Source organism: Sphaerodactylus townsendi, linkage group LG03 (assembly GCF_021028975.2).
Source record: "Sphaerodactylus townsendi isolate TG3544 linkage group LG03, MPM_Stown_v2.3, whole genome shotgun sequence".
Taxonomy (NCBI): Eukaryota; Metazoa; Chordata; class Lepidosauria; order Squamata; family Sphaerodactylidae; genus Sphaerodactylus; species Sphaerodactylus townsendi.
Genome location: NC_059427.1, coordinates 3,594,444 through 3,621,631, shown reverse-complemented (window position 1 = coordinate 3,621,631; position 27,188 = coordinate 3,594,444). Strand labels below are relative to the sequence as shown.

At 52.9% G+C, this 27,188-nt stretch overlaps 3 protein-coding genes across 9 annotated transcripts in view; 1 reads left to right on the top strand and 2 right to left on the bottom strand.

Annotated features, from left to right (window-relative positions):
• The window catches only part of LOC125428548 (zinc finger protein 420-like), a 472,581-nt gene that overhangs the window by 101,179 nt on the left and 344,214 nt on the right, over positions 1-27,188 (bottom strand). The gene's annotated exons all lie outside the window — the stretch shown is intronic.
• The window catches only part of LOC125429222 (zinc finger protein 271-like), a gene marked incomplete at its 5' end in the record, with an annotated part of 39,808 nt that continues 14,066 nt past the window's right edge, over positions 1,447-27,188 (bottom strand). The window contains one exon of the mRNA XM_048490139.1: positions 1,447-3,133. Coding sequence (XP_048346096.1) covers positions 2,262-3,133 — 872 coding nt within the window. The remainder of the gene's footprint in view (positions 3,134-27,188) is intronic.
• On the top strand, positions 13,044-25,327 carry LOC125428568 (zinc finger protein 91-like). 7 transcript variants are annotated; one of them, XM_048488891.1, is made up of 6 exons: positions 16,581-17,007; positions 18,108-18,257; positions 18,436-18,535; positions 19,714-19,796; positions 20,142-20,268; positions 22,828-25,327. In XM_048488891.1, exons 2-6 carry the CDS (start codon positions 18,150-18,152, stop codon positions 24,960-24,962), a joined length of 2,553 nt encoding a protein of 850 aa, XP_048344848.1. In that variant the 5' UTR covers positions 16,581-17,007; positions 18,108-18,149; the 3' UTR covers positions 24,963-25,327. The 7 variants fall into 7 exon arrangements, with proteins under 7 accessions (XP_048344850.1, XP_048344851.1, XP_048344848.1 ...); XM_048488888.1 differs by having other exon boundaries at positions 18,101-18,257; XM_048488890.1 differs by having other exon boundaries at positions 18,021-18,257.

The window sequence follows — 27,188 nt, the reverse complement described above, 5'->3', positions numbered from 1 at the left end:
AGCAATACTACTTTTTTAAAAATAATTTTATTTTTTCACACATAAAACAAAAAAAAAACATAGACATACCAAAAAACACACATCATATATGCATTTCCAGCTATCTCATCTTTGATTAAAAGTTAACCCTAGCTTCATGCATATAATTAAAACATTAGTTTAATAGTTATTTCTTAAATGTGTTCTAGTGTTTACAATCTACTGAAATATCCAAGCAATAATAATTCCGTGATTCTTTTTTGTTTCTAAGTGCTTCTTCAGAAGTCTGTCACTTTTATTTTTATTTCTTTATTTTTGGATTTATATCCTGCCCTATCTCCAAGGGCTCTGGGTGGGTTACAACATAATTTAAACATTACACAAACATTAAAATATAAATCCTAATTTAAAATCAACCAATTAACAATTTAAATTAAGATTTTAAAATAAGCGCTGTGATGATGGTAGTTTAATGATGGTACAAGTTTGATGATGGTACTTTAAATCAGCCAGGAGAATCTTAACTGCATAAAATATTTGAAAAGTTGAATTGCAAAGTTTAAGAGAAGATTAAATTGTACGCTAGACTTTGTAGGTTTTCTTGAAAGAGGTTTGAAAGGTGTGACATTAATTTAGTAATCGACTCAACCGTATGAAGACATTACATTATTAATCCATGAAGTTAATGGTTAAGCATTTTATTTCTGATACATAAAAAGGCAGTGCCATTAGCAAGGGAGAAGCATCACGGAGGCTGGGGGAACCGTCACACAGCCATGTTCAATTAGGAACCAGAGGTGTTGGGAAAACTTCGTGAATTCCCTTCATCTGGCCTGAGCCAGCATTTCTACATTGCTTATGCCATTTGTGAAGCTGGTCTCACATTCCATGACAACCCATGAGCTAACAGGCCAAGAAAACAGGATGAGGCCAGGTGAGTGAGGAATACATTCACATCAGATACAAGCAGCTCCACTTTCAAGTTCAAATGCCTAACTGGGATTTGCAAAAACTCGGATCTGCCTCAAAAAGCAATTTGTAGGCCTAACCAGAGCAAATTTCCAAGCCGGTTTCCTTGGGTGCCATTGTGAAGTCAGTATAACGATACCGACTATTCACAATGCTGAGAGCCAGCATGGTGTAGTAGTTAAGAGTAGGTGGATTTTAATCTGGAGAACTGGGTTTGATTCCCAACTCCTCCACCTGTGTGGCAGAGGCTTATCTGGTGAACCAGATGTGTTTCTGCACTCCTACATTCCTGCTGGGTGACCTTGGGCTAGTCCAGGGGTCTGAAACCTGTGGCTCTCCAGATGTTCATGGACTACAATTCCCATCAGCCCTTGCCAGCATGGCAATTGGACATGCTGGCAGGGGCTGATGGGATTTGTAGTCCATGAACATCTGGAGAGCCACAGGTTGCAGACCCCTGGGCTAGTCACAGTCCTTCGGAACTCTCTCAGCCCCATCTATCTCACAAGGTATCTGTTGTGGGGAGAGGAAGGGAAAGGAGCTTGTAAGCCACCTTGAGTCTACTTACAGGAAAGAAAAGTGGGCTATAAATCCAAACTCTTCTTCTTCTACCTACCACAAGCACCTATTGGCCAATGTCAATGTTGATCTGGAGCCAGTGCAGCTGGAGGAAACCATTTTTATATGTGCTCTCCATGTGGTCCATATCAGGACACATTCTGGATCAGTTGTTTCTGGAGCAACCTCAAAGTTTATCTGCTCTTAAAATTTGAATCATTGATATTGGTTCAGCACCAGGATAATCAAGAAACAAGTCTGTCCAATTTCAGTGTATTTTATTTTATGCTGTTTGAAAATGTGTTTATTATTCTTTTAAACTCATAATATTCTGCTACTTCGCATTTTAACTTTTAAATTGATTTGTCTAACAGCTAATGTGCCAATGTGTGTTTTAGAATAAATATACAAATGAGCACAGACTACTGGACTTTGAATGATGCCAAACCAATATAACAACACTCTAAGCATATTAATGGTATTCCTCATTCTTGGATTTGTTAAGGTATATCAAGAAATCAATCAGAAAAGCTCTTGCTACAATTTGAGTATTTCTAAGCTTGCTAATCACGGTGGCTATTTTGTGTCTGAAGTTCTTTCCACATTTCAAGAATATAAACAGTCTCTCTTGGGCAACTGATGAAAAATGAGGTTTGTTATCTGATTGAAATTATTTTAGCTTTCTATGCACTGACAATAACAATTCTACAATAGAAAATAACTATTAAAAAATCTGATTGAAATGCTTTCCACATTCAGAGCTCGCAAGAGTTTCCCCTTGTGTGAATGCTGTGATGGGAAGTGAGACTTGAGCTGTGACTGAAGGTCTTGCCACACTCAAAGCATTTAAATGGTTTTTCCCTTGTGTGGATTCTTCGATGGGAAGTAAGGCCTGAACAGTCATAGAAGCTCTTTCCACATTCGTAACATTCGTACGGCTTTTCCCCAGTGTGGATTCTGTTATGCCGAGCACGGATATCATTTCTACTGAAGCTCTTTTCACACACTGAGCATTTATAAGGTTTCTCCCCTGTGTGGATTCTGCTATGAACCGTGAGGGAATGTTGCTGATTGAAGTCCTTTCCACATACTGAGCATTTATAGAGTTTCACCACAGTGTGAATTCTTTCATGAGAAGAAAGGGTTCTCCTGGATATAAAGCTCATTCCACACTTCAAACACTTAAAGGGTTTCTCTCCTGTGTGGATTCTTTCATGGGAAACAAGGTATGACCTGCGAGTGAAACTCCTTCCACACTCTGAACATGTATATGGATGATTCCCAGTCTGCATGCCACTATGTGATTTGTGGATCCTGCAATGCAAAATAAGGCAGTAATGCAGACTGAAGCCCTTTCCGCACTCTGAGCACATATAGGGTTTTTCGCCTGTGTGGATTCTACTATGCACAGTAAGGGTATCATGCCGACTAAATCCCTTTCCACACACAGAGCATTTATAGGGTTTTTCCCCTGTATGGATCCTTTGATGGGAAGTAAGTTTATTGCTCTGATTGAAGTTCTTCCCACATTCCAAACATTCAAAAGGTTTCTTCCCTGCATGTATTCTTTGATGAGCAGAAAGGCCTGAGATGTTACTGAAGCCCTTTCCACACTCGACACAATTATATGAGTTCTTGCTTGTGTGGTTTCTTCGGGAGGAAACATTCATTTTGCTCCGACTGACATTATTTGTATGCTCTAAGTATTTCTGCCGTTTGCTTGTTTTCCGATGCAGGCTAGAGGTCTGTTTAGACACCACAACTTTAGACGGCAGGTGCAATATTCTCTTGCCATTGTAATCTTTTGGGATTGGGGTTTCATGGAAGTCAGCCCCACCAGAAGCAACAAATGTTTTCTTCTTCTTCCACCATCCTTCAGTTTTTCTACTCTGCTGCTCTTCATCTCTTTCCCACAAATCACCTGAGGAAACAGAGAGAAATCTGGTGAGGGAGAAAGGAGCCATGAATAAATGTTAGGGTTTTTTTCATGCCCCAGCATCTCTGCTTACTGGAGCTTAAACAAAGCTCTTTAGATGATGTCAATCAAGACCTTCAAGGACTACTTCAGATCCAAACTCACATGAGTGGGTGAGCTGGGTCATTGCAAACATCTGTATGGTCAGTAACCTCCCTTCCTTTTTGCCTACCTTCACCACCCAGCTCCCTTGAACGGTCCGCCTATTACAACTCTTGCCATTGGTATTTCACCAGCCAAAAGGGAAGGTAGAAAAAAGTCTGCCTTTTTGGCCTCTTGCCCTGCCAATGTCCCCTCGGTGACTTTTTGCTTCTGCCAGTCTTGGTAGATTCCCTGTGACACTTTGAGTCAGCATTGCTTGAAGTCTAAGGATACTGATTTGCTACTGAAGCTGCCTCTATTGCAAGCTGAGTTGAGAACCATATACACATATAACCTTTCCATCTGGCCCCACTGTGCTGATTTATTGATCTGCACTGGGGAAGGACTTCACACTTCAGAAAGTGGATCATGTCTGCCAGGAGGACTCATTGTCCCTTGTATCAAAAAGAAGAACCTCCCAAGTGACTGACGGATACCTGCTGATCCCACTCCATCCTCAGAGACTTGGAGAAAGGGATCTTCCTTTCCTTCCAGCCAGAAAAAGTCAGCTCTAGCAACTGGATCTACTTTGGAAAGAAAGTTATTTCTGTGACTTTCAACCATGGCAAATATCCCCATATTGCCCCCAAGTGACATGTTCCTCTGGTGGCAATCCCCTAGTAGTCTCTGGCCTCAAAAGTATACTGTTAGCCTCAACCAGGTCCAGAGAATTTTCTGCTCTGGCCCTGGCCTGGTGGAACTCTCTGTCAGCTGAGACCCCGGCCTTCAGGACTTTGTGCAGTTCCGCAGGGTCAGTAAGATGGAGATGTTATAATTAAGACCATTACTGAGAAGGGAGAGTTGAACTCCTTGGGTAATAAACACCTATTTTAATTGTCAGTGAATTTCAATTATATATTGCTAGCACCATAAAATTGATAATGTGTTAGTGGTGCTGTAAAAAGCTATTAGTTATATTTTTAAGGTTTGTGTTTAAACTTTCTATGGGATTATTATATATAATATTATTATCTAAATGTTGTTAGCAGCCCTTAGCCTGGCTTGTGCTGGGAAAGGGTGGGATAGTAAATTGAATAAAATAAATAGAATAAGCCCCAGCTGTGAAGAAAAAGTTCTTCCATCTTTTTTTAAATTGGTTCTATTTTTAAATGAATCCAAAAATGAATTTGCCGAAGGTTTTTTTTCAGTACAATCCTAATTAAACATAAAGCTGCCCACCATTTTAAAAAATCTAAAAAATCTATTATCCACATGAAATAATTAACATAAAAATGTCTGCAACAGAACAAGCAGAAGGTAAGTGGAATTCCATAGATTAGCTGCCACAACAGACAATGCCCCATCTTTCCCTGAGTCTCACCTCTGAAGAACTAAGAATCCAAGAGTGGAGGTGGCCATTGTAAAATTAGAACAGGGTCTTATGGGCACATGAGGTCCTTAAGGTTCCCTGCTCCCAGACCATTTATAGCTGTAAGCATTCAAAACCCCAGAAATTTGGATACAGGATGTTAACAGAAGTGAAATGGAGAGGGGTCTCAAACACCCACCAAACAGCTCACCATGTTATAGCAACCTTGCAGTGAGACGGCCCAGTCCCCCCCACATGATATGTCTGACACGAGGCCTGAGCCTGAAACACCCTGTCTGGCACCACAAGGATGGGGATCATTTCAGCTGTCACAACCCATCTTAATGCTCATGAAAACAGCTGAAGAGGGTGATATTTTGTGAGCTGCCAAGCAGGTTTACCAAAACTACTTAATATGCTTGCCCGGAGAACTCATAGCCTCAGTGGTCAGTGCTCTTACGAGAGATTAAACACTGTAAAATCCACTGATTTTATAAGCAGAATATCTGAGCACCTACCTGATGATCTCTCCCCTTTGGTAACACTGTGGAACAATGGATCTTTCTCTTCTTCTAACCAGGAGATGAGCTCTGGCTTGGGAACTCCTTTCAAGAAAAATCAGTACACCAGTTTCTTATAACTATACATTATTTAGGCATCCCTGACTTTTTAAAAGTGCTACTGAGTCTACTTGGAGTTTACTATTGTGAGTAGTCGTGTCAAACCAAAGGGTGATGCTTTGATTTTGGCCACTCCCTCCCCCCAAAATAGAAGGGAAGCCAACCTGCATGATGTCCCTCCTTCTCCCCAAGGAAGGTCTGGCTGTGGGTCACACCTCATTCTGTATGATTCACATCTCCAGAGTCAACCTCAAAAGATGCTGACAGCAGGAATCTAGTTGTAGACTGGGGTTGACTGGCTGGAGATTCCTTTGGGCTCTCTGTCCTCCCAGTTGCAGTAGTTTGACACAGGCTCAGAAACTTGTCATGACACTTTGGTTCTTAAATGAATGAGGCCGTTTGCAGGGCAGGAATTACATGCGGAATGGGTCATCTCTGCAAAGCTACGTTCAAGCGGGAACCAGATTTCATAAAATCCATGACCCCCTTGGGCTGGCCTGGACCAGCATTTGTTATGTTGCTGGGTCATCTGAAAAGATGGGCTGTAGCCAACCTAAGGCCTGTAGCAGTGCGGAGGGTGAGAGAGTGGTCTTTCTCCCTGAATGCTGCCTTGGCAGACCTGACAAAACAGTGCCCTGAACGGAGTCTGTTTCAGAAACTCCATATTGGGACTGCGTCTGGCAAGAATGCCTCAAGGTGGTGGGGTGGGGGGGGGGGGGGGGGGGGGTGGGGAGGTGGGGGTGGTGGGGTGGGGGTGGGGTGGGGGGGGTGGGGGGGTGTGGGTGGTGGGGGGGGGGGTGGGGAGGGGGTGGGGGGGGGGGGGGTAGGGGGGGGGGGGGGTGGGGGGGGGGGGGGGTGGGGGGGGGGGGGGGTGGGGGGGGGGGGGGGTGGGGGGGGGGGGGGGTGGGGGGGGGGGGGGGTGGGGGGGGGGGGGGGTGGGGGGGGGGGGGGGTGGGGGGGGGGGGGGGTGGGGGGGGGGGGGGGTGGGGGGGGGGGGGGGTGGGGGGGGGGGGGGGTGGGGGGGGGGGGGGGTGGGGGGGGGGGGGGGTGGGGGGGGGGGGGGGTGGGGGGGGGGGGGGGTGGGGGGGGGGGGGGGTGGGGGGGGGGGGGGGTGGGGGGGGGGGGGGGTGGGGGGGGGGGGGGGTGGGGGGGGGGGGGGGTGGGGGGGGGGGGGGGTGGGGGGGGGGGGGGGTGGGGGGGGGGGGGGGTGGGGGGGGGGGGGGGTGGGGGGGGGGGGGGGTGGGGGGGGGGGGGGGTGGGGGGGGGGGGGGGTGGGGGGGGGGGGGGGTGGGGGGGGGGGGGGGTGGGGGGGGGGGGGGGTGGGGGGGGGGGGGGGTGGGGGGGGGGGGGGGTGGGGGGGGGGGGGGGTGGGGGGGGGGGGGGGTGGGGGGGGGGGGGGGTGGGGGGGGGGGGGGGTGGGGGGGGGGGGGGGTGGGGGGGGGGGGGGGTGGGGGGGGGGGGGGGTGGGGGGGGGGGGGGGTGGGGGGGGGGGGGGGTGGGGGGGGGGGGGGGTGGGGGGGGGGGGGGGTGGGGGGGGGGGGGGGTGGGGGGGGGGGGGGGTGGGGGGGGGGGGGGGTGGGGGGGGGGGGGGGTGGGGGGGGGGGGGGGTGGGGGGGGGGGGGGGTGGGGGGGGGGGGGGGTGGGGGGGGGGGGGGGTGGGGGGGGGGGGGGGTGGGGGGGGGGGGGGGTGGGGGGGGGGGGGGGTGGGGGGGGGGGGGGGTGGGGGGGGGGGGGGGTGGGGGGGGGGGGGGGTGGGGGGGGGGGGGGGTGGGGGGGGGGGGGGGTGGGGGGGGGGGGGGGTGGGGGGGGGGGGGGGTGGGGGGGGGGGGGGGTGGGGGGGGGGGGGGGTGGGGGGGGGGGGGGGTGGGGGGGGGGGGGGGTGGGGGGGGGGGGGGGTGGGGGGGGGGGGGGGTGGGGGGGGGGGGGGGTGGGGGGGGGGGGGGGTGGGGGGGGGGGGGGGTGGGGGGGGGGGGGGGTGGGGGGGGGGGGGGGTGGGGGGGGGGGGGGGTGGGGGGGGGGGGGGGTGGGGGGGGGGGGGGGTGGGGGGGGGGGGGGGTGGGGGGGGGGGGGGGTGGGGGGGGGGGGGGGTGGGGGGGGGGGGGGGTGGGGGGGGGGGGGGGTGGGGGGGGGGGGGGGTGGGGGGGGGGGGGGGTGGGGGGGGGGGGGGGTGGGGGGGGGGGGGGGTGGGGGGGGGGGGGGGTGGGGGGGGGGGGGGGTGGGGGGGGGGGGGGGTGGGGGGGGGGGGGGGTGGGGGGGGGGGGGGGTGGGGGGGGGGGGGGGTGGGGGGGGGGGGGGGTGGGGGGGGGGGGGGGTGGGGGGGGGGGGGGGTGGGGGGGGGGGGGGGTGGGGGGGGGGGGGGGTGGGGGGGGGGGGGGGTGGGGGGGGGGGGGGGTGGGGGGGGGGGGGGGTGGGGGGGGGGGGGGGTGGGGGGGGGGGGGGGTGGGGGGGGGGGGGGGTGGGGGGGGGGGGGGGTGGGGGGGGGGGGGGGTGGGGGGGGGGGGGGGTGGGGGGGGGGGGGGGTGGGGGGGGGGGGGGGTGGGGGGGGGGGGGGGTGGGGGGGGGGGGGGGTGGGGGGGGGGGGGGGTGGGGGGGGGGGGGGGTGGGGGGGGGGGGGGGTGGGGGGGGGGGGGGGTGGGGGGGGGGGGGGGTGGGGGGGGGGGGGGGTGGGGGGGGGGGGGGGTGGGGGGGGGGGGGGGTGGGGGGGGGGGGGGGTGGGGGGGGGGGGGGGTGGGGGGGGGGGGGGGTGGGGGGGGGGGGGGGTGGGGGGGGGGGGGGGTGGGGGGGGGGGGGGGTGGGGGGGGGGGGGGGTGGGGGGGGGGGGGGGTGGGGGGGGGGGGGGGTGGGGGGGGGGGGGGGTGGGGGGGGGGGGGGGTGGGGGGGGGGGGGGGTGGGGGGGGGGGGGGGTGGGGGGGGGGGGGGGTGGGGGGGGGGGGGGGTGGGGGGGGGGGGGGGTGGGGGGGGGGGGGGGTGGGGGGGGGGGGGGGTGGGGGGGGGGGGGGGTGGGGGGGGGGGGGGGTGGGGGGGGGGGGGGGTGGGGGGGGGGGGGGGTGGGGGGGGGGGGGGGTGGGGGGGGGGGGGGGTGGGGGGGGGGGGGGGTGGGGGGGGGGGGGGGTGGGGGGGGGGGGGGGTGGGGGGGGGGGGGGGTGGGGGGGGGGGGGGGTGGGGGGGGGGGGGGGTGGGGGGGGGGGGGGGTGGGGGGGGGGGGGGGTGGGGGGGGGGGGGGGTGGGGGGGGGGGGGGGTGGGGGGGGGGGGGGGTGGGGGGGGGGGGGGGTGGGGGGGGGGGGGGGTGGGGGGGGGGGGGGGTGGGGGGGGGGGGGGGTGGGGGGGGGGGGGGGTGGGGGGGGGGGGGGGTGGGGGGGGGGGGGGGTGGGGGGGGGGGGGGGTGGGGGGGGGGGGGGGTGGGGGGGGGGGGGGGTGGGGGGGGGGGGGGGTGGGGGGGGGGGGGGGTGGGGGGGGGGGGGGGTGGGGGGGGGGGGGGGTGGGGGGGGGGGGGGGTGGGGGGGGGGGGGGGTGGGGGGGGGGGGGGGTGGGGGGGGGGGGGGGTGGGGGGGGGGGGGGGTGGGGGGGGGGGGGGGTGGGGGGGGGGGGGGGTGGGGGGGGGGGGGGGTGGGGGGGGGGGGGGGTGGGGGGGGGGGGGGGTGGGGGGGGGGGGGGGTGGGGGGGGGGGGGGGTGGGGGGGGGGGGGGGTGGGGGGGGGGGGGGGTGGGGGGGGGGGGGGGTGGGGGGGGGGGGGGGTGGGGGGGGGGGGGGGTGGGGGGGGGGGGGGGTGGGGGGGGGGGGGGGTGGGGGGGGGGGGGGGTGGGGGGGGGGGGGGGTGGGGGGGGGGGGGGGTGGGGGGGGGGGGGGGTGGGGGGGGGGGGGGGTGGGGGGGGGGGGGGGTGGGGGGGGGGGGGGGTGGGGGGGGGGGGGGGTGGGGGGGGGGGGGGGTGGGGGGGGGGGGGGGTGGGGGGGGGGGGGGGTGGGGGGGGGGGGGGGTGGGGGGGGGGGGGGGTGGGGGGGGGGGGGGGTGGGGGGGGGGGGGGGTGGGGGGGGGGGGGGGTGGGGGGGGGGGGGGGTGGGGGGGGGGGGGGGTGGGGGGGGGGGGGGGTGGGGGGGGGGGGGGGTGGGGGGGGGGGGGGGTGGGGGGGGGGGGGGGTGGGGGGGGGGGGGGGTGGGGGGGGGGGGGGGTGGGGGGGGGGGGGGGTGGGGGGGGGGGGGGGTGGGGGGGGGGGGGGGTGGGGGGGGGGGGGGGTGGGGGGGGGGGGGGGTGGGGGGGGGGGGGGGTGGGGGGGGGGGGGGGTGGGGGGGGGGGGGGGTGGGGGGGGGGGGGGGTGGGGGGGGGGGGGGGTGGGGGGGGGGGGGGGTGGGGGGGGGGGGGGGTGGGGGGGGGGGGGGGTGGGGGGGGGGGGGGGTGGGGGGGGGGGGGGGTGGGGGGGGGGGGGGGTGGGGGGGGGGGGGGGTGGGGGGGGGGGGGGGTGGGGGGGGGGGGGGGTGGGGGGGGGGGGGGGTGGGGGGGGGGGGGGGTGGGGGGGGGGGGGGGTGGGGGGGGGGGGGGGTGGGGGGGGGGGGGGGTGGGGGGGGGGGGGGGTGGGGGGGGGGGGGGGTGGGGGGGGGGGGGGGTGGGGGGGGGGGGGGGTGGGGGGGGGGGGGGGTGGGGGGGGGGGGGGGTGGGGGGGGGGGGGGGTGGGGGGGGGGGGGGGTGGGGGGGGGGGGGGGTGGGGGGGGGGGGGGGTGGGGGGGGGGGGGGGTGGGGGGGGGGGGGGGTGGGGGGGGGGGGGGGTGGGGGGGGGGGGGGGTGGGGGGGGGGGGGGGTGGGGGGGGGGGGGGGTGGGGGGGGGGGGGGGTGGGGGGGGGGGGGGGTGGGGGGGGGGGGGGGTGGGGGGGGGGGGGGGTGGGGGGGGGGGGGGGTGGGGGGGGGGGGGGGTGGGGGGGGGGGGGGGTGGGGGGGGGGGGGGGTGGGGGGGGGGGGGGGTGGGGGGGGGGGGGGGTGGGGGGGGGGGGGGGTGGGGGGGGGGGGGGGTGGGGGGGGGGGGGGGTGGGGGGGGGGGGGGGTGGGGGGGGGGGGGGGTGGGGGGGGGGGGGGGTGGGGGGGGGGGGGGGTGGGGGGGGGGGGGGGTGGGGGGGGGGGGGGGTGGGGGGGGGGGGGGGTGGGGGGGGGGGGGGGTGGGGGGGGGGGGGGGTGGGGGGGGGGGGGGGTGGGGGGGGGGGGGGGTGGGGGGGGGGGGGGGTGGGGGGGGGGGGGGGTGGGGGGGGGGGGGGGTGGGGGGGGGGGGGGGTGGGGGGGGGGGGGGGTGGGGGGGGGGGGGGGTGGGGGGGGGGGGGGGTGGGGGGGGGGGGGGGTGGGGGGGGGGGGGGGTGGGGGGGGGGGGGGGTGGGGGGGGGGGGGGGTGGGGGGGGGGGGGGGTGGGGGGGGGGGGGGGTGGGGGGGGGGGGGGGTGGGGGGGGGGGGGGGTGGGGGGGGGGGGGGGTGGGGGGGGGGGGGGGTGGGGGGGGGGGGGGGTGGGGGGGGGGGGGGGTGGGGGGGGGGGGGGGTGGGGGGGGGGGGGGGTGGGGGGGGGGGGGGGTGGGGGGGGGGGGGGGTGGGGGGGGGGGGGGGTGGGGGGGGGGGGGGGTGGGGGGGGGGGGGGGTGGGGGGGGGGGGGGGTGGGGGGGGGGGGGGGTGGGGGGGGGGGGGGGTGGGGGGGGGGGGGGGTGGGGGGGGGGGGGGGTGGGGGGGGACACTCTCTATAGCACAGCGGTAAAAGGACACCAGAAGTTTTCCATCCAGTTGTTGCTTCCTTAAAAGTCTCAGAAAGTACAGTCTTTGCTGGGCTTTCTTAACCACCGCGGCAGTCTGTAGGCCCCAGGTCAAGTCCTCTTTAATCATAACGCCCAGAAATTTAAAACTAGCCACCCGCTCCACTTGATCTCCATATATAGTCAAGGGCTGAATTTCTGAGCTATTCCTTCTATAGTCCACTATGAGCTCCTTTGTCTTGTTAGTGTTAAGAACCAGGTTATTTTCCCTGCACCATGAGAGCAGTCGGTCCACTTCATTCCGATAGGCAGACTCATTCCCTCCAGAGATGAGCCCCACCACCGTTGTGTCATCAGCAAATTTGATAATGGTGTTACTATCAAGTTGCCCCGTGCAGGTTGGAGGATAAACTAACAGTGTCGGAGGGTAATAATGCATTGCTGACATTCATGACTGCCATTAGCTGATAATATATATATATATATATGAATTTATTATTAGTTAATTAATAGTAGCAGAATGCGAGATTAAGAGTGTGTCACGCCCCAGCTCTTCACTAATGAATAAGAGTTACAGGAGGATTTTTACAGCATTTCCAAGCCTTTGGGGCCCCCAGGTGACCAAAATAAAAAATGCAGAAATAGTTGCTTTTCTCATACGGATCTTTGTCTTTCTGATAAACAGTCCTGCTACGTTTTCAAGAGGCAGGCGGGCAGGCCAAAAAAGCACTTCTGTTGCTTTAGGGAGGTCTTTGCTTAACAGAAGAGTGTTTGTGAGGCATTGTCTAATCTGGAAATGGCCGACATTCTGGTGGTCTATCATTACTCTCACTTATTACTTCAATTTAGCCCTTGCCTTTTGTCCATGTCGACTGATCTATGATTGAGTTATGGCTTGCAGAGCTTTTGGGCAGTGTGCCTTCATTCTATACCATTACTGTTGTTATTATTGTTGTTGTTATATGATTTTTTAAAAAATCACCACCACCAGATCTTCAGCCAGTGTTGGCCTTCATATGCATCAGCTTCTTCCCAAGAACCTAGGATGTCATAATGTATCAGCATGGTATATGTGTGGATCCAATCAATGTGGTGATTCATAAATGATAGATGACAACTTTATCAATATGTACAAGAGTCAAGTACTGTCCAAGGTTTTTTTAGTATGGCACCCAGTGTTACTGAGATGGGGTTAAGAGATAGTTGTGAATTTCCTGCATTGTGGAGGGAGTTGGACTAGATGACCCTACAGACCCTTCCAGCTCTATATTTCCTTCTGTGATTCCACCTCCTGTTTCTGAAGAGATCAGGACTCACTAGCCCTCCCCCTTCCCTAGAGGTCTGCAATAGGTTGAGGGAACAGAGGGAATGTCAGGATGGGATCTGAGGGTTAAAATTTGACATATTAAAACAGATAAATCTCCTGTATTCTCCACTCCTAGCAATGTAAGAGAGAAAACCAGAACAAAATAGTTGAAGGGAAGGGGAGAGGAAAGGAAAGGGGAGGCCTGCTACATGGAATGCTGTTGCTGCCTCAACCATAGGCCTGGTGAAACAGCTCTGTCTTACAGGTCCTATGAAGTTGTGTCAGATCTTGCAGCGCCTAGGTATCATCTGAAAGAGTGTTCCACCAGGCTGGGGCCAGGGCTGAGAACACCCTGGCCCAGTCAAGGACAGCTGAACAGCCTTTCGGCCATGGATTGCCAGCACTGTGTTAATTCTTTGTTAGGAGGCTCAGATTTTCCCTCACTTGGTTTTACTTCTTCATTCTTACAGAGCAGAAAAGCAAGAGAAGGGGCACTGAACTTCAGCCAAAACAGAAAAGGAATCCATTGTTTCCAAGTGTTCTGCCTTCCATAAAATCCCACTCCAAGATGGAAGTTAAGGAGGCAAAAGAAGAAACTTACCTCAATGCTCAGAACTCTTAACTGGTAAACCAAGCCTTAGTCCACATCAGAGAATGCAAAATCTGGAACTGAAACTCCTAAAAATGTCAGAACGCAAGAACAGCCTCAGGCTGTCCAAAAATAATATTTTACCTGGAGGGTTGCATTCAGAGGAGAAACCACACACATACTCACAGTGTGGAAGAACATTCATGAAGGACAATCTTAATGAATGTCAGAGAGGACACAATGTTGAAAAACCATATGTATGTTTAGAATGTGGAAAGAGCTTCAATCGCAGCCAAAACCTTTCTTCACATCAAAGAGTCCATACAGGAGAGAAACCGTATAAATGCTCTGAATGTGGAATTAGTTTCAGTCATAGTTCCAATCTTTCTTCTCATCAAAGAATTCACACAGGGGAGAAACCATATAAATGCAATGAATGTGGAATAGGCTTCAGTCAGAGCTCAAATCTTACCTCCCATCAAAGGATTCACACAGCAGAGAAACCATATAAGTGCTCAGAGTGTGGTAAGAGTTTCAGTCACAGTTCAACCCTTACTTCTCATCAGAAAACCCACACAGGGGACAAACCTTACAAATGCTCAGAGTGTGGTAAGAGCTTCAGTCGAAGCACAAATCTTATTTCCCATCAACGAAGTCACACAGGGGAGAAGCCATATAAATGTTCAGAATGTGGAAAGAGCTTCAATAGAACTTCAACACTGGATTCCCATCAAAGAATCCACACAGGGGAGAAACCATTTAAATGCTTAGAGTGTGGAAAGACTTTCAGACACAGCTCAGCCCTTAATTCCCATCAAGGTAGCCACAAGGGAAGAAACCATATAAATGTCTAGAGTATGGAAAGAACTTTTACTGTAGATGAAGACTTAGGATACATCAGATTCTTAAGAAACCTTACAAATTCTCTGTGTGTGGAAAGGTCTTCAATCAGAACAGTCATGTTACAATATAAGAATAACCTTCTTGATCAGACCAGGGATCTAGTTCAGCATATTGGTCAAACAGTGGCCAACCATTTGACCTGGAGGGCCAAACAAACAGGGTATGGAGGACAAGGTCTTTCCTGGACTTTACCTCTCAGGATAGGTATTCAGAGGTTTGCTGTGTTTGGATGTGGAGGCTCCCTTCAGTCACCATGGGTAGTAGCCACTGATGGACCACTCCTCCATCTATTTGTCTAGACTTCTTTTAAAGCCATCCATGCTTATGGCAAGCATTGGCAATCTCAGCCTTTGGATGGGACTGCCCCAGTCTCTTGTACAAAGATAAAGAGTATCTTCCAGGCAAGGTGCCCAGAAAGAATATAAAAAACTTCCTGGGTTGCAGAAATGGGTGACAGAAATGCTGGAGCTTAATTAAAAGGTGAAGGTTTACTTAAATAGTAAATAGCAAATCCACCTATGATTTATCCTTGCATTTCTGCATGTTTTAGTTTGATTTCTTCCACCGCACTCCACCACTATGATGACTGTAAACCACCAGACACACCACTCCCCTTTTCAAGTGAGTCAGCAAAATACAGCTCTCCTTATTTGCTTAATGACTGAAAATAACTTTGAATCTGCTGGAATTTAAACTTAAGACATTTTCTTTTTCATGTAATTTTAATTGAACTTTTTGGTTTTAAATTTGAATGGAAGCCACCTGGGGAGATTTTTCTTGATGAAGCAAGTTGTATTTTTTTTTTAAAAAAATGGTAAAAAGTATATTTTCAGTGGTTCTCAGTTTGGTTCTGGTGGGTTTTCCGGGCTGTGTGGCCGTGGTCTGGTGGATTTTGTTCCTAAAGTTTCACCTGCATCTGTGGCTGGCATCTTCAGAGGTGTATCACAGAGAAAAGTCTGTTTCTCATTGTGTCAAAGGCCCCTTCCACACACACAAAACAATGCATTTTCAAACCACTTTCACAACTGTTTGCAAGAGGATTTTGTTATTCCGCACAGCTTCAAAGAGCACTGAAAGCAGTTTGAAAGTGCATTATTCTGCATGTGCAGAATGAGCCAAAGTGAGAAGGGAAAGTTTAGTGTGGTATATTGTCCATGTCCCTCCAAAGAAGGAGACTCCACAACTCTCTGAGGCAGTGAATTCCACTTTTGAACGGCTGGAATTCACTGCCTCAGAGAGTGGTGGATTGACTCAGTAAAGGAAGCCACAGCCCACTTTTGCAAGGCTTTTAACAAGAGGACATTTGGGGGAACATTGATTCATAGGGTCACCATAAGTTGCTATAAACTGTTGCTGTGAGGCGTCAACCTCTTGGCTACTATTCCTCACCAGCTCTCATCATTTGAAAGGCTGAAATAAATCAGTGTAGTGGAAGTGTGTTTGAATGTCTTGTTGAGGTCTCTTGCAAGCAGCAATGAACCGGTCTTGAGAAAGGTTTGGGTTCAAATCCCAGTTGAGCCATAAAGCTCACTGAGTGATCTTGAGTCAGTCAACCCAATGTCCTAACCAACTTCACAAGGATGTTACAAAGATAACATGGGCGGACAATCCCAAACCCTGTCAAGACACAAGCAATGGTGTCCTGAAAATCTCTGACCCTTGATCATTTTATCTATAATCTCACATTGCTGGTGACAATACAAAATAATCTTCCCTTTTGACCTTATATACACAACATCTCAGTTGGATCCACTCTCACTGGACCATTATAATGCAATAAAATGGGACCTCGCAAATAGTGAACTCTAAGCATCTAAAAAAGAGTATAAAGTGCATCCTCTAAGGCTGAAGCTATGGAGGGTGGGAGGAGGGCGGGGTTTTGGAAAGGCAGGTCCTGCAATGGGGTATAATGCCAGAGTCCACCTTCCAAAGCGCCCATGTTCTCCAGGGGAAAAGATTTCTGTCCCCTGGAAATCAGTTGTAAGAGCAGGAGATCTCCTGCCACCACCTGGAGGTTGGCACCCCAAGGTGCAGAACTGAGAATGCTGGTGTTTTGGCACCAGTTATTCCAGCAGCCACAGAAAAATCCCTCCAAGATTAGAGACGAGGGGAGGCGGCTTTGCAGGGTCTCGCCGGGGGGCGGTGTGTGTGTGTGTGTTTGCAAGCCTGAAACAGACCTTTTGCAAAAGGGGCTTTGCAAAATCAGCAATGGGGGCGGGGAGGGGGCATTTCACGAACTGGGCAGACACAGCCGCTTCTTGTCTCTAAACAAGACACACACACCCTTTTGCAATTTTACTGCGTCGATTCTGCAACAGAAACAAAAGCCCAGCTTCTCTTGTGCGTTTTGGCCCCCGCCCTTGTATTTGGCCAGGGCGGAGGGAGGCAGGAGAGGGTGCCAGGCTGGAAGTGCTCCCCCACCCCTTTGCAGCCTTTCCTTCCTCCCCAGATGTTGCGCTCTGTTGAATTAACTGTGAGAAGGCCGAGCTGCATCGCCAGAAAACCCCATAATATAACGTGCGCACGATGCATCCAGCGCAGCTTTCCGGGCTGCTCAGCTTCCCGAGGCACACGGGTGATTTTCCAGCCTTATTGCGACGAACCCCTCTTGCCAAAGCCAGCTGCGTTTCTGGCAGAGATTCAGGGGCGGGGAAGGAAGAGTAAAGCTCTTCCCCCGCCCAATAGTTTGGGGCTCTTCTTGCAGGGCGAGTAGGAAATAAAGAGGAGGGGGGTTTTTTTGGCTTTTTTACTTGCAGCAATACAAGCCAAGCGTTAGAGAGAGAGAGAGAGAGAGTGCGCTCCTAGGGGGGGCTGGAAGAAGGGGGGTTGCTTCCTGCCGCCGCACCCCATTCCTTCCCCCCCCCCCACACACACACAGCGGGCAGGGGGCTTTGTCGCATGCATCAACCTCAGATCCTCCCTCCAGGCATTTCAAGGATCAGGTGAGTTGAAAATGCAATGGGAGTGGGGAGGGGGAATGCAGGGGTGGGTGGGATCAAAAGGCAGGGGGTGGGGTGGGGAGTAACTAAGAGCCCCTTGGGGAAGAGGCGGCCTACAAGTTCGAAATATAAATAAATAAAATAAATAAATTAGAGCTGGATCCGAAACCACCCGCTGTTTTTGAAGTGTGTAATGCTTTCCCCTTTAGTGGAAGCAAGAAACCCCATCCTGCTTTGAAGCCCTGATAAACAACACTTCTCTCCCCATCTGGTTTCAGCCTCAGTTTTCCCCATCTGGTTTCCACTGGTTTCTTCTCACTCTCCCCATCCTTCAAGCCCCTGCTCAGAGCATCCACTGGGAATGAGAAATACCCCCGGCCTGGTGGAGTGGTCCAGGTGCCAGCCTAGGATCTGAGAAACCCAGATTGACTTGCCCCATGGAAACTTGCCCCATGGAAACTTGCTGGGTGACCTGGGGCAAACTGCACACACTTCCTCAGCTTTGACCCTGGCAAGTATTTGGGAAGTTCATAAAATTGTACAATAATAACAGGGAGAGTTTAGTCCCTTCTCCTGAAATGCTACCTAATGAACAGGAAGAGGGAAGTTTTGCACACAACACTTCAATAATGTCTGGAGTTCACTGTTCAGGATGTGGGATTGATATTAAAGGGGAGCTACACACTTTCATGACGCAGAGACTTGTCAGTAAATAGAGTAGTTCAGGTTACCTGTGAAGATCAGCTAAGGGAGGGGGTTGCAGTTGCAGAGGCCTTTTGCCTTCTTGCCTCAGAGTGGACTTCCTGGAGGCATCCAGTTTTCCACTTTGGGAAAAACGACACTGGACAACATGGATCTCTAGCCTGATACTTCAGGGCTCTTTTTCTGTTATTACATCACTCTTGACAGAGTGAAGAATTCCATCTTCAGGTTTCTTATGAAGGGCCTTTCTCTTTTCTCTACAGAGAAAAGCCTCAACTCCTAGCCAGATTCCTTCTCCTTCTCCTTCTCCCCAGAGCGGGTCACACGGTGCTTACAGATCACATTGTTGGATTTTGCATCTCCACTCATTTTACTATTTCTCATCTCGACTGAGACAAAAGAACCAGGCGATTCTGGCTGCTTCCCCCCCCCCCCCCCCAGAGATGGAGAGTTGGGTCAGAGAGCATGGAGAGGAGACCAGTTCCCAAAGGATGACCTTGGTGGAGGGCTTCCTCCAGATCCAGGCACAGAACGTGAAGCACGAAGAACAGGTGAGAAGGTTTCTTGTTGGGGTCCCCACTGGGCAGAAAGTGTGAAAGAAGCTCTCCAAGGTCATGGCTTTTTCAGGAATCCATCCAAGGAAGAGTCTTTTCTGCCCACTTTTCCCAGGCGTTCACCAGCACCGTTCCTCTCTGAACCCCTCCCCCTGTTCTCCCTCTGCTGTTTCAGGGGCCATCAGAAGAAGCAGATCAGGCTCTGGCAGTCCCTTGGCAAAGATCACTTTTTTGTGCAGCGAAGCAGGGGAGCGATAGAGGTGCCACTTTGCTGGGTAAGAAGGGTGTATTTAAGGGGTGTCTTTCAGCTCACTTGTCTTCTCCCAAGAAAGTCTGGAATCTGAGCACTCTCTTCAGTCTGCGGAGAGGGGATTTTGTTTGCCTTCCATCCTTTAAAATAAGCAGTATTTTTAAAATACCAATATTAAAAAAAAAAAAAAACAGTATTATGAATTCTAGCCAAACAGCAGCAGGATGGATGAATGCTTTCATAAGAAGGACAGAATATGAAATGGGAAATATTTCGAGGCCCTGTGCTCTGTGAATTTCATTCTGCCTGTATGTTAATTACTATGGATTTGGCATCATCTGTTTTCACCTGGGAAAAGAAGATGTGCAGAAGGGACCAGTGGCATAGCGCCCACGGGGCAGCGGGGGGGGGGGAGTGGTGATGCCCTGGGTCCACCCTGGTGCAGGGGCATGGCCAGGCTGTTCTGGGGGTGTTGCAGGGTGGGGCAGAGGTGGGCAGTGCTGCAGCAGGGGCGCAGGGCATGCATGCGTGCCCTGGGCACAGTTCCCCCTCGCTCCACCCCTGGAAGGGACCAATCATCTCAGATTGGGTTTGCAAAGGGCAGGAGGAGCCATATCAAAAGAAGGACCATTCTCTCCAAACTCTGTGAGGTCTAGCCTCCCTACTGAGCAAGGATGTACTTGCAGGAGAAAGTGATCTCTGAGGCATGAAAGTCCCAGGGGGTGTGTGTGTGAAATATTCTTGGCCCGAAAGCATAATGTTGTTTGCACAAGTCAACATGGCTCTTCCTTATAAATGGAACTTTAGTTACAACTTCAACATATGATTAAAAAGTCCAATGCCAAGACAAGCTTCCAGTTTTCATATGCTGCATATGATAGATTAGAAACTGTAAGATAATTACATTTTAGCAGGATACAGGTGAAAAGTTGAAGCTTCTAAGAAAAATTTGGTGAAAAGGCTGTGGTTTTTTGCTGCTGTTGCAGGTGTGGATAACTGAAGAACGTGCAGAAAAAATACAGCTGGGACAAAGAATAACAGAGGAGGGGGGGGGGAGAAATGACCAATGTTGATGGCGCATTTACACAAATCTACAAACTATAGCCCTGCAAGGCAGTAGTATGAGGATTTTAAACAGGAGGACCAGAATCTAGAATTAGACCAAACAATGAACAGACTAAACACTTTCCCACTCCTCTGCAGGCACTGGACGAATGTTGGACGAATATGCTGGGACTTCCCTCCAGCGGGATGGCACAGACATACCATTTGTCCAGCCAGGCAAGGTAAGGAAGAATGAGTGGGGAGCCCCCAGGAGTCCGCTCCACATCCCCCTGGTGCTGAAGAAATCTCTTTCCCTTTGTTGCTTTCAAAGCCGGCCATAAGAAAGACTGTGGCAGATTCTGCAATGGGCCAAAAACAGCGGTGTGAAAATGGTGTAAAAGTGTTTAAAATGATGTAAAAGGGTTTACACCATTTTCACACCACTGTTTTTGGCCCATGGCAGAATCCACCCGTGAATGGCACCAGGAAAAAAGGTTCCTTTCGTTCCTAGTAAGAAACTCCTGACTTTATGGTCTATGTGGATTCTTCCATTATTATTGGAGATAAAACAACTTCTTGTTCTTCAGGGGCTGGTGACCTTTGAGGATGTCTCTGTGGATTTCTCCGAGGAGGAGTGGGCTCTGCTGGATCCAGGCCAAAGGGCTCTGCATAGGGAAGTCATGGAGGAGAACTATGAGAATCTCACTTCTCTTGGTATGGCTCTCCCTTTCCGCTATGGCAAGATCTGTTGCTGTTGGTATTCCGTAACCCTGATTCTGGAGGCAAAATCAACTGAATTTTGCCTCTTACAAAATCAACTGAATTTTGCCTCCTCCATGTTCTTGGCTTTGTTTATGGACATGTTTGGGGCTACCTGTAGCCCCTCACAATGCGAGTCAGATAAAATAAGAAACACAGAAAACATAGGTAGATTTATCTTCTTCCTGCCTCCTCTGTGGATTAGATGAGATGGACAAGGGTAAAGGATTCTCCCAGATCGTGACAGAGCCCAATTCCCTGGAGTGTGGTCTCATCCCTGCCCCACTCAGTTCAAAACAGAGATTGCCTTGTGTACAGGAGTGGGGAAACTAATCCAGTTCACCAGATAAGAGTCGGCTGCTCATGTGGAGGAGTGGGGAATCAAACCCAGTTCTTCAGATCAGAGTCCACTGCTTTTAACCACTTCAACATGCTGGCTCTCAGTGTTGTGAATGAGGGGCAGATGAGCAAGTTATGGAGATAGAAAGCTAAGGTGGAGTCTCAGAGACGTGAAGGGTATGGAAAAAATACATTTCACCAGAAAGAAAGGGTCATTCACAACCTAAAGAGAAGACATGCTAGGTCTTTGATGCGTTAACACCTCTTTGTTGGAGGGACCATGTTCTGGCGAGCTTAACTCCAAGGACATTGCACCCAGATTTGCTAAGGCTCTAGGAGCTCACCTGGGAAGGGTGTTGTTTGTTTGAAAAAATGAAATTGGGAACATGTATGTATGTGTGAGAAGAGAGTTCCTTTGAAGGATAGGGTTTAATGTGCACAGTGAAGGAGGATACTGTTTGTAGGTCATGGAGGGTTGGGTGCACCATGCAAATAACAGCCAGCCTCCATCTGGGGCTGGACCAGATAGTTGAGGATTGTAAGTTAACTAGCAACTTTTCTGTCATTTTTTATTGTACTTACCTGTGCCTAGTAGTTATCATGGGTTTTTCCTCACAGTAATGAAGCTGTTTAACCAGAGATATTACATATTTCCTTACTTTTGGTTTTGCCACTGAGCAGAGCTAACATAAGGTTCCCCTTCAGTGAGTAAAAAGAACATTATTTACTTTTAAATGTTTTTACCTCGCCATATACAGAAGTCTCTAGGTGGCTCATAATAAAGTTAAAACAATAAAACATACAACACAATGATGATCCTTGGGCAACACGTGAGGGTCAGATTTATGAACCCCAAGATCATGATGTGCTAACAGGGCAATAGTAGGAAAGAAGAAGAAGATGATTTTGGATTTATACCCCACCTTTCTCTCCTGTAAGTAGACTCAAGGTGGCTTACAAGCTCCTTTCCCTTCCTCTCTCCACAACAGACACCTTGTGAGGTAGTTGTGGGGCTGAGAGAGTTCTGAAGAACTGTGACTAGCCCAAGGTCACCCAGCAGGAATGTAGGAGTGCGGTTCACTAGATAAGCCTCTACTCGGGTGGAGCAAGGGGAAACTACATCCGGGGCGCACACCCGGGGCCCTGCCGCAACAGCCCCCACCCCAGAATGCTCCCGCCACACCCCCGCCACATTCCCACTGCAATGTGCGCCAAGGGCGTCACCCCCCGTCCCATTGGCGCTATGCTTCTGCCTTTACTACTCAGGTGGAGGAGTTGGAAATCAAATCCAGTTCTCCAGATTAGAATTAGAAATGCCATTCTCCAGATTTGAAGCAGCTTTCTGCCCCAGTGTCCTGACAAGTGTAAAGGATTCAATGGTGTTGATGGTGAAGTAACCTTGAGTGCATTCCACAGCCCGGGCGATGGGCCAGCTTCTTCGGCGGAGACATTATCTTTGCGCGGGAGATGAGGACTCCGTTCCCATGGGAAGCAGGAAGGGGGGATGGGGTGAATGGTGTTATAACCTGTGCCTCTGGCGGGAAGAGTCATTCCTGCCACTACGTGTATGTGAGCTTTCTAAGATGTCTTAATAAACGGACTTTTACACCCAAAAAGCCTTTTATTTCTGCTTCTATGGAATTCCTTACAACAAGGCTGTGAGATGGCAGGGGACATTTGGGAGGAAAGTGCCCTCTCATTTAAGGGATGATAAAACTGTCCTACTCCAGGAAAGTCTTCTCCCAAAAAGGGATAGAAGTTCAGTTGTCCCAAGCCCCTGAATCTGCTTCAAAACACCCTTCACTTTTGTGTCCAAATGTGTGGTAAATGTGCACGTAAGACCAAAACTTATAACACCAACATATAAATCTGCCATGGATTGTTTTTAGCCAATATTATCCAAGCTGACAAGCAGTGATGTTCCAAAGGTTCAGACTGAGACCAGTTTTCCCCCAGTCTTACTGTTTTTGAGATTATTGAATGGGAGATTTCAGGTCTCCAAATTTAGGACATTGCATTGCATTTTATGTCACTGAATATCAATGAAAATGTTATTGAAAACATGTTAGGAACTTTATCCCCATGTAGTCTTTTTATTCTGTTAAGCATAACAGGTGTTCACTATGTTTTTCTAACTGATGGTGGCTTAATTTAGTTTCTTCCTTTATCCTACAGCGTGGGAGTTCAAGAGAAGAGAAGATCAGAAAAGGAAAACTGAAGCAAAGGAGAAAGGAAGGAAAAAACCCGGTGTCCCTAAAGGTGTCAAGTTCACTCCAATGCAAGAAGAAAATCACAAAGACAAGAAAAAGATTAATACCCCTCACTGGGCAAAAAGCTTAAGTGGCACATCAAAGGACATTACAGAACAGAGAATGCAAACTGAGGAGACACAGTGGAAGTGGTCAGAGTATAGGATGGGCATCAACAAAATCCTTATTTTCCATTCCAGATTGCAGTCAGAAAAGACATTTCACAAATGCTCAGAATGTGGGAAAAGTTTCAAAAAGAAGGGCAACCTTATTGTTCATCAGAGACTGCACACTGGAGAAAAACCATACACGTGCTCTGAATGTGGAAAGAGTTTCACTCGCTACTCAGGCCTTGTTTCGCATGAAAGAATTCACACAGGGGAGAAACCATACAAATGCTCTGTGTGTGAAAAGAGTTTCAGTCACTTCTCGAGCTTTGCTTATCATGAAAGAATCCACACAGGGGAAAAGCCATATACATGCTCTGAGTGTGGAAAGAGCTTCACAATCTTCTCATCCCTTACTTCCCATCAAAGAATTCACACAGGAGACAAACCATATAAATGCTCTGAGTGTGGAAAGAGTTTCAGTCATCATTCAAGTCTTACTTCCCATCAAAGAATTCACACAGAGGAAAACCCATATAAATGCTTGGAATGTGGAAAACACTTTAGCCATAGCGCAAGCTTTACTTATCATCAAAGACTTCACACAGCAGAGAAATTATATAAACACCCAGAATATGGAAAGAACTTCAGAAGCCACTTAAGCATAACTTTTCATAAATTCCACATTGGGAAAAAACCATATAAGTGCACCAAGTGCCCAAACATTTTCAGCCGTCCTTCAAGCCTTGCTTACCATCAGAGAATTCACACAGGGGAGAAACCATATAAATGCACTAAATGTGGAAAGAGTTTTAATCATTATTCAAGCTTTGCTTATCATGAAAGAATCCACACAGGGGAGAAACCATATATATGCCCAGAATGCGGAAAGAGCTTCACAGTCTACTCATCTCTTGCTTCCCATCAAAAAATACACACAGCGGAAAAACTATATAAATGCACTGAATGTGGAAACAGTTTCACTCACCTCTCAAGTCTTGCTTCCCATCAAAGAATTCACACAGGGGAGAAACCATATAAATGCTCAGAATGTGGAAAGAGCTTCACTTATAGCTCGGGCCTTTCTTCTCATCTAAGAATCCACACAGGGGAGAAACCATACAAATGTTCAGAATGTGGAAAGAGCTTCAATCAGTGTTCAGGCCTTGCTTCTCATCAAAGAATTCACACAGGGGAGAAGCCATATAAATGTTCTGTGTGTGGAAAGGGCTTCACTTACAGTTCAGGTCTTTCATCTCATCAGAGAATCCATACAGGGGAGAAACCATACAAATGCTCAGAATGTGGAAAGAGTTTTCGTCACTGCTCAGGCCTGGCTTATCATCAAATGATCCATACAGGAATGAAACCATATAAATGCTCTGAGTGTGGAAAGAGCTTTGGCCATAGAGGAAATCTCACTTCCCATCAAAAGATCCATACAGGGGTGAAACCATACACATGTTTTGAGTGCGGAAAGAATTTTAGTCACAGCTCAGGCCTTTCTTCCCATCAGAGAATCCATACAGGGGAGAAACCATACCACTGCTTAGAATGTGGAAAGTGTTTCAGTCATAGCTCAGGTCTTGCATATCATCAAATACTCCATACACAGGAGAAATTATATAAGTGCTTAGAGTGTGGAAAGAGCTTCAGTCACAGCTCAGGCCTTGCTTCCCATAAAATAACCCATACAGGAGAGAAACCATATAAATGCTCAGAGTGTGGAAGGAGCTTCAGACAGAGCTCAAGACTCACCTCCCATCAAAGAATTCACACAGGGGAAAAACCATATCAGTGCTCAGAATGTGGAAAGTGTTTCAGTCATGATTCAGGCCTTGCTTCTCATCAAAGAGCTCACACAGGGGAGAAACCATTTACATGCTCTGAGTGTGGAAAGAGATTCAGTCATCGTTCAGGCCTTGCTTACCATCACAAAAGTCACATGAGATAACTATATAAATCCTTTGCCATTTCCAAAACTTAGAACAGCCTTGGGGGACCACTATTTTCTGTGATGTGAAAACATGTATATATAGCCATCTCTTGGGAATTTGGGGTTAAATAATGCTCAAAAACTGACATAAAGAACAACTCAACTATAACACTGTAATGGCCCAGTGACCCCTCTACACAGCACACTTCAGGCAGTGAGGGATGCATAGCAATGCCAGAGACATTTATCTCTTAGGTGGAAACTGTATAAATGGTTCATATTTTCACTGTGCTGTTTTGTTTTGGCTTGATTGGGATGTATTGTGAAGATCAAAAACTTATATTGTTTTCTTTGAACTTCTGAATATAATTTTAGGAACTGTTGATTAGTGTTTTAAGTTGCACTGGAACTGAGTCCATTGCAGAATCCTTGGGTTCCAGCTATATTTGCTGAGCAAATTCTACAAAGCTATGAGAAGAAACAATTGGAGACATTCTTACTGGGTTGGTGGCCATTATAGAAATGCATTATAATGGGCTGCTGATTCAGTTTGGGACTTTTTTCTATTGTGAGAACGTGAATAGCTTTGCATTATGTGTAATGTGTTTTAGTATACCAAATAATAGGAGGAGTTCTCTCATTGCTCCTTATATGTCTGTGTGAAGTCCAGGACCCCCAAGGTGGCATTCTCAGAAATGCTACCTGTTCCATGTGCAGGGTGAGCTAGGCAAGCAGAGATATAGGGTCTCAACGCATGGATGAGAAGGTGGTGTAAGGCAGAGGGTTTCAGATTTGTTAGGAACTGGGGAACCTTTTGGGACAAGGCAGATCTGTACAAAAGGGACAGGCTTCATCTTAATCAAAAAGGAACCAGGCTGCTGGTGCTCAACATTAAAAAGGTGGCAGAACAGCTTTTAAACTGATCCCTGGGGGAAAGCCAACAGGAGCTGAGGGGACTTCAGTTCGGAATACAGTATCTATGGCAGGGATAGCGAACCTTTTCGAGACTGAGTGCCCAAATTGCACCCCAAAACCCACTTATTTATCGCAAAGTGCCAACAAAGTGCCAGCAACCGAGCTTACTCCCAGGTAAAGTATCGTGCTTTAGTTCTTCGCATGAAAATCAGTGGGGTTTAACAGCACTTAGCAGGGTTACCTACACTGCTTCCCCAAAACTAGGTCTTAGGTTTAATGCTAATAATTGAGCCCAGTGACCCAGGCCAGCCTAGATGTGTGTGTGTGTGTGTGGGGGGGTTGACTCTATTTGCATGTGCCCACAGAGAGGGCTCAGAGTGCCACCTCTGGCACCCATACCATAGGTTTGCCATCACTGATCTATGGGGATGCAGACAGAGGGAGGTTTTTCTAAATCAACTACATACAAGCATAGAACATAGTAATATGCATGTGATAAGTGATAGTGTCTACAAAGGGCTTGAGGGCAAAGCACAAAAATCCCAGATTAAAGACAGAGACAGGGTATACAAGTGTCTCTATGCTAATAGTAGAAGCCTTCAATCTAAAATGGAACTGGAGTACAGAGTTTTGAAGGAGAATATTGATATAGTGGGCATCACAGAGACATGGTGAGTGACTCTGGTGTTCATTTTGGAGGGCTTTTCTCAAAGCCACATCTTTTAAAACAGTGTATTTTTAACAGGGGTTTGCAGGGGTTATCTCTTTTTCTCCTTGTAAGGTTGCTAAGAGCTGAGACTGCTGGAGGTGGGGCTTAACAGGGGTTAACAGAGGTTACTCTTTGTCCTGGGCTGCTAAAGGTGGGGCTCCTGAGGTGAGTCATTCAGTCTTTAGTTCAGTCTCTGGAACCAGCAGAAAGGAGCAGCAGTGGACAAGGCAACTGGGCCAGGAAGAGCAGGAGTGACTCTGAATTGTTCATTTTGGAGGGCTTTTCTCAAAGCCACATCTTTTAAAACAAGTGTATTATTCTTAACAGGGGTTTTGCAGGGGTTATCTCTTTTTTTCTCCTTGTAAGGTTGCTAAGAGCTGAGACTGCTGGAGGTGGGGGGCTTAACAGGGGTTAACAGAGAGGTTACTCTCTTTGTCCTGGGCTGCTAAAGGTGGGGCTCCTGAGGTGAGTCATTCAGTCTTTAGTTCAGTCTCTGGAACCAGCAGAAAGGGAGCAGCAGTGGGACAAGGCAACTGGGCCAGGAGAAAGAGCAGAGTGACTCTGGTGTTCATTTTGGAGGAGCTTTTCTCAAAGCCACATCTTTTACTAAAACACAGTGG

Bases quoted from the DNA above. Each gene is read 5' to 3' on its own strand.
- LOC125428568 (XM_048488888.1), top strand. From the start codon at position 16,964: ATGCATCAACCTCAGATCCTCCCTCCAGGCATTTCAAGGATCAG. The intron at 18,258-18,435 runs GTGAGAAGGTTT...CTGCTGTTTCAG, and splicing joins ACGTGAAGCACGAAGAACAG to GGGCCATCAGAAGAAGCAGA. The intron at 18,536-19,713 runs GTAAGAAGGGTG...ACTCCTCTGCAG, and splicing joins TAGAGGTGCCACTTTGCTGG to GCACTGGACGAATGTTGGAC.